Source organism: Myotis brandtii, unplaced genomic scaffold (genome assembly GCF_000412655.1).
Source record: "Myotis brandtii unplaced genomic scaffold, ASM41265v1 scaffold130, whole genome shotgun sequence".
Taxonomy (NCBI): domain Eukaryota; kingdom Metazoa; phylum Chordata; class Mammalia; order Chiroptera; family Vespertilionidae; genus Myotis; species Myotis brandtii.
In genome coordinates this window covers 838,010-844,485 of record NW_005354596.1, presented here as the reverse complement: position 1 = coordinate 844,485, position 6,476 = coordinate 838,010, and the positions used below count along the sequence as shown (strand labels likewise).

The window sequence follows — 6,476 nt, the reverse complement described above, 5'->3', positions numbered from 1 at the left end:
TCCAGAGGAAAGAGTTCCAGAGCAAGGACCCCTATGTGGTAGCGGCAGAGCCAGGACTAAAGCGCGGAGGGTCTGCGGAGTCACTCACGGACAGGACAGGCAAAAGGAAGGGAAGCCTCATGGACCCTGGCACCAAGAAAGCACAAGAAGGAGTTTCTAGCTGGGGTTCTATGCAGAGGAAATAAGTCCCTAAAGACTGGATTTCTTAGCATAATGCCACCGAGGACTTCCAAAGTAGCATGGGGAAAGCAAAAAGCCAGCTCCTAGTAGGGAATGGTCTATAACAGTGATGGCGAACCTATGACACGCGTGTCAGAGGTGACACGTGAACTCATTTTTTGGGTTGATTTTTCTTTGTTAAATGGCATTTAAATATATAAAATAAATATCAAAAATATAAGTGTTTTACTATGGTTGCAAATACCAAAAAATTTCTGTATGTGACACGGCACCAGAGTTAAGTTAGGGTTTTTCAAAATGCTGACACGCCGAGCTCAAAAGGTTCGCCTTCACTGGTCTATAAGTAACCACATCTGTGGGCAGAAATAAGTTCAACTCAAATTCCCTCGAACCCTGTGTCACAAGCTCCTAAGAACTGGCTTGGCCTCTGAGGGCCTCTTCGAAAGAACGTGGGTTCCAGGCCCAGCTCCCCTGCCACTGTGACTCCTGAGTGGGTTCCGCACTTTGGCTTCAGGGTCATCGCATACCGCCCCCTCCCTTTCAGTAACTGGAAGAGGATAAACCAAAGACACAAGTATCCGCCCACTGTGTCCCGGGTTTCTTTATTAAAATCAAAGTGATAGGGGATTAAAATCAAGAGCATCACTGAACTTCACCTTCCCGCCAACCAGCTCCCCAAACTCTGCCCCCACACCGTTTGTGCTCCCAATTCTATAGTGAAAGGAACTTAATCCCAAAGCCCTGGGACAATCTCGGGTTCTTTCCCTTGCTCCCCGTCCTGGGAAGGCAGGCAGCTCAGTTTGAATGCATGGGAGAGCCCAGAGTGGTGACGGGCACAGCAGGAAAGGCCTCACCCTCAGGGAACTGGACTGTGGAGTACAGCGTAGTGAAGTGAGGGCCCGCATAGCCTGGGCCAAAGTGGGGCCCTGGGGCCACAGGAAAATATTCTGGTCCCCTGAGAAAGGAGGCCTGGGAGCCTCAATCCTCTTTTGAGAATAGTCACTGCTTGATAGTTTGCCCTTCTGGCGACGGTTGCAGAACCACACTCGGACCACCTGGGGGTGGGGGAGGGAGAGGGACTTGCTCATAAACTCCAGGTGGGTCATTTGGCCCAAACCCAACAGATCCAGAGAGGTCGAAGGGCAGGCACCAGAGCTCGGGCCAGGGGGTGGGGCCAGGGGAGGAGGGCAGGGCGCCCTGGGGATGGGCACTCACGTCCTTCGCCAGCCCGAGCTGCTGGGCGATGCGGCTGATCTGCTGCAGGGCGGGCTTCGGGCACTGCAGGAACATGTTCTCCAGGTTGCCCTTCACTCGGTTCTCGATACTCGTCCGCTTTCTCTTTCGGGCCTGCAGCAGGGTCTCTGCTTTGCATATCTAGGCAGGTGGGGAGGGGGTGACAAAGAGCTAGGAGGGCAGGCTTCAAACCCACCAGGTCTGATTCAAGAGCAAGTTGCTAAGGGGCATTGATGGAGGTGTCACCAGAGCCGGAAGGTGAGAAAGAAAGATCGTGCCAGGGCAGGCTTGGACCAGCAGCTGCACCTGGCCCAGCAGCACTGAGCAATCACCTCCCCCGATGGAGGGCTACTGCCCCAAGAAGCAGAGCTGCCAGCCAGGGTGGAAGCAGTGGACGCGGGGCACCCGCCCACCCTCACCTCCTGCAGGTTCTCGTTGTTGTCAGCTTCCTCCACCCACTTCTGCAGCAGGGGCCGCAGCTTACACATGTTCTTCAAACTGAGCTGCAGGGCCTCAAAGCGGCAGATGGTCGTTTGGCTGAACACCTTGCCTGGGGAGGTGGGTGGAAAGAGAAGCAAGGTGAGGCAACAGGCAAGGCCCTCATGACCCCAAGACCCAGGAGTCACCACCTCTTCCCACGCTCACAAGGTCCCACACCAGGATCCCACTTCCCAGACGGAGCGCAGGCCCAAATCTCTTCCTCCCTCTGCACCCTCGTCCTGGGCAAGGGCAGAGCCTGCCCCGGAGCCCGGCCCTCATTCCCTTGGTAGCAAAGGCCCAGGTTCAGGACTGCTCCTCCCAGGGGAGGTGTGGTCTCTTTGTTCTATGGGTCAGCACATGCTGAGGGGGACCCACCAAAGAGAACGCCGAGGGTAAGCCCCACATCGGCCTGGGTGTACCCCAGGGTGATCCTCTTCTGCTTCAGGAGCTTGGCGAATTGCTCGAGGTCTTTCTGCAGAGCTCTCATGTTCTGCAACAGCATTTTAAAAGGCAGAGGACGTGTAAGAACACAGGCACACCGCTGTCCGCCCCTGCCCACCCGGGCCCCAAGGACTGGTCTGTGGGAGTACCTCTGCATCCAGGCCGCCCACCCAACACCTGAAACAACCCATCTACAGCCGTCATTCACCCTGAGCAGCACACATGCTAGAAAGAGCAGGTCACGGAGCCCCTGCTGGGCAGCTCTAACGCTCAGAGGCTTTCTGCTGGAGGAACAGCCCTAGAGAAACCAAGGGCACCAGCCTCTAACTCTCATCTCAATGCCTCCTCCCAGCTTGTGGGGTCCCAGACCATGACCCGGCGCACGCGCGCACACACACACACACACACACACACACACACCACAGAAAGTTACAGGTGTGAACAAAGTGCTCTGCATATGGCTGGTGCATTTAAAAAGCTGATTATCCCCCCTTTTTAAAATTGATGTTAGAGAGTTGTGGGTGTGGGGAGAGAGAAACATGTATGGTAGCCTCCTGCAGGCTCCAGGCTCCCGACAGGAGAAAGGGAGGGGGAGAGGGAGGGGGAGGGAGTGGTGGTGGTGTTGAACCTGAAACCTGGGTGTGTGGTCATTGAACTCCCCAAAAAAGCCAATTATCCCTTGTTTTTATATCTTTTTTTGCAATATGGAAGCATCCTCAGTGATTAATTCAACAGATTTATTCTACACCTTCTCTAAGCCAGTGGCTACACAAAATAGACAAAAAGCCTTGGCCTCGTGAGTTTCCATGCTAGTGTGGAGACAGCACATACCGTGGAAAAGGTGAAACCAGGAAGAGGATCACAGAGCACAGCGGGTGGGGCATGCGGGACAATTTAAATAAGATGGAGGTGGTGCACTGAGCAAAGGGAAACAGCCAAGTGGGAATGTCCTGAGGTGGCGGGCTGGGCGGGCCGGCACAGGCCAGGCAGCAGCTGGGCGAGCTGGGTGAGTGGGCAGAGGAAAGGGAAGGGGGAGGAGCGAGGAGAGCAGAGGGGTGAGCAGGGCAGTGAGCTGAAATGATCTGACTCCCACTCTGTAAGGTGTTCAGTCCGGTTGACATGGTGACAAGAGACTAAGGAAGTGAGGGGATAACTAGGGAGGCAACTGCAGTTCTCCAGGCACAGATGGTGGGGGCGGGGACAGGGTGGTAGTAAGTATTGATTTCGGGGTGCATTTCCCACGTAAAGATAGTGGTGTTTCCAAAGGAGTGGACATAGGGAGACTGGGGGAATGAGGATGCCTGGTTTGGGCCTCGAGCGACTGGGTGAGGTGCAGCTGCTCAGAGAGCCATCCCAGCAGATGGAACACGCAGCAGTCAAGTCTACGAGGCCCTTGAGCCTTGAGGGTGGAGGGGAGCAAGGAAAGGTGGATGGAAGAGAGGTGGGTGGGCCAGGGGCCCGGGGAAGGGTCAGGCCTTTGTGGGGTCCTGGGAGCCTTGAGGAAGTATTTCAAGGGTAATCAATCACATCAACTCACACCCGCTCCCTTCCACTCCCAATCCTGCTCAGCCAAGGTTTCAACCCGTAGCTGTCCCCATCCGGGCTCTTCCAAATCCTGCTTCGGGGGGTTGGATAAGGTAAACCCAGTTCAAACCCTAGCTTATCATTTAGCAGTTTAAGACCCGTGAAATAGGCTAATAATACCTCCCCGGGAGAGTCCGTGGCAGTTAATGAGATAATGACGTAGAAATGCGAGCACACAGCCAGGCACTTAGGAAATGGACCGCAATTGGCAGCCATTATTATTCAAGGCTCAGCAGTCGCCTCCAGCCCAGAGGCAGGGCTCGGAGGCCAGCTGAAACCGCTCACACCTCCTCGAGGCCTCCGACGTGATCTCTAATTGCTTACACTGGTCCCTTCGGAGGGCTGGACCGTTCACCCCGAGGAGTCCCGGCAGGACTGAACGTGCCTTCCTTTGGGGAATGGCCTGGAGGGGCCAGTTCAAAGCTTAAGAAATTCCGCTGCACTGGGTACTTCTCGCTCTTGAGGGGGTGCGGGGGTGCCCTCTGCACCAGGTGGCTCTTGGCCCAGGCAGAAGCCATGGGGGACCAGCCCTGAACTGGACGGGAGGTGAGCCCACCGCACGCGGCCACACAGCCGAACAGGAGCGTCTACAGAAACCAGCCACACCCTCCAATCTCAGGAACAATAACCCAGGGAGAAGTGAGCACGGTTTTTACCCTCAGGCATTTGGGTAAGATAAGGGTCAAGTTTTCCAGGGAGGCTCCAGGTGGGAGCAGGGGCTCAAACCCCAAGCTGGGTCAGGCGCTGGGCTGTAGTAAGTCGAGTGACCAGACCCTGGTCAGGCCTAGGAAGTGGAAGGTACATACTTGGCAAGGCCAGGCGCGAAGCAAGGCCAGCCTGGGCCAGCTCCCGACTCCCCGAGGCCACCCACCCCTGCCTCCCTTCGGCTCCACCGGAATTCTGGCCTAGGTTCCCACCCGGTCCCTGCAGCTCCCCTCGGGTTCCAGGCCAAGAAGGCTGCAGGCCACCGCTTCCCCTCCCCTCCCTGGCCGCCCCTGCCGCCCAGCCTCCACCCAGTCCCACTGCACCTCACTCACCTCCTCCTCGGGGTTGGGCTCCAGCTTCTCCTGGTCCAGCTTCAGGGCCCCAGGCAGGGCAGCGCAGGGCTCGGGGGAGGCCCCCTCAGAGTTGCTCTCCACCCCGGCTCCTGCCTCGCCCTCGAGCTGGGGGGCCTCCAGGCCGCCTTGGGGTGCCAGCCCCACTCCAGCCTGAGGCCCACAGTAGGCCACCCCGCCGCAGAACTCATACGGCGAGGGGCACGGGGGAATCCCCCACACCTCCGCCCCGGGCGCAAGCCCCGGCCCGATGGCAGACCCGCCAGGAGGGCCCTGGAAGCCCAGCCAGGTCCGAGGGTCAACCCAGCCCGGCTCCGGCCCTCCTGGCCCATCGTCTCCACCACCTGGTGGGGGCGAAAAGGCAAAGTCGGAAGCCAGGTGTCCCGCCATGGGAAGGACGGCGCCCCAAGCCGGGGGCCTGGTGGAAGGAGGGCTCTCCGAGGCACTGCTCGCCACTCACCCCCTCCCCAACCCCACCCACTAGCCTTGACCTCTGGCCCCGCCCCCGGGGGGGAGGGGGAGGAGAGAGCCATGGAGGTGGGAGAAACTGAGGCGTAGAGTGTTTGCCTGCTGGTAGCGGTGGTGTCTGTGGGAGCGGAATGTCTGGGAGCCCCCGTTAGGCGAGTGCCCCGGCCCAGCCCCAGGGCCCTGGGCACAGTCCCCGATTAGGACGTTCTCTTCCAGCTCCCTGCCCCCCTGCCCGGCCCTCCCTCGGGCTCTGCACACCTCCAAGCCGTCTGGGACCCCTCACATCTTCTCCAGGGTCTTAGGAGCCCAGGGGCTGACCCCTCTCCAAAGACCCTGGCACCGTCTGCGCACTGGGGCCCCGCTCCTCCCACATTTACGGCGTGCGCACCAGTACTGCCGGGCTACCCCTCGGTTCCTCATCAGCACCCTGTGCCCGCCCCCACCCCCAGTCCAGAGACCCAGGCATTCATCCAGATTACTGGCCAAATTCCATTACCCCAAAGCTGCGGACGGCTGCTGCCCTCTGCCCAGCCTGCTAATTCCACAATCCACCCCATCTCCAGGGCAGACGGCCGGGCAAGGCCTCCTTTCCACACCCGGGGCTTCCACTCCACAGCCCCTGACCGGCTGGACTCAGGGACCGACCCCCACTGCCCCTTCTAGGGCCAGGCTCTGGACTGGCTGTGCCCGGGTTCCCCAACCTTTGTCCACACAGAGGGATCCGACACCCCTCACTGTGGGACCGAATATCCCAGTACCTAAATGGCCGTTTTCCCTCCCCCACCACCCAGCCCCAGCCTCTGCCCGAGGCTCTGGGTGGGGAAAGCCCAGAGGGAGGGGAAGAGAAAATATCTGACTTTGGGTTCAAAGAGGCTTGGGAGGGACTGGGGGGAGGGGGCAGGGCAATGGCCTTGGCTGGACAATCCAGGTCCCCAGAGGGGGCAGCTCTAACCCTAAACAAGTGCTCAACCCTTGAATGGGCCTGGATGGCTCCCCTGGGGACAGCTTCCTGCCTCCCCCCCACCCCCCAGCCCC

General features: G+C 59.0%; 1 protein-coding gene across 1 annotated transcript; it reads right to left on the bottom strand.

The window, feature by feature from the left end:
- Window positions 1–895: 895 nt before the first annotated feature.
- POU5F1 (POU class 5 homeobox 1) lies at window positions 896–5,363 on the bottom strand. The gene is given in 6 exon segments (XM_005859907.2): window positions 896–1,136; window positions 1,139–1,235; window positions 1,396–1,554; window positions 1,833–1,963; window positions 2,269–2,383; window positions 4,947–5,363. Coding segments are annotated over 6 exon segments (1,080 nt in total). The 3' UTR covers window positions 896–975.
- Between the last annotated feature and the right edge of the window lie 1,113 nt (window positions 5,364–6,476).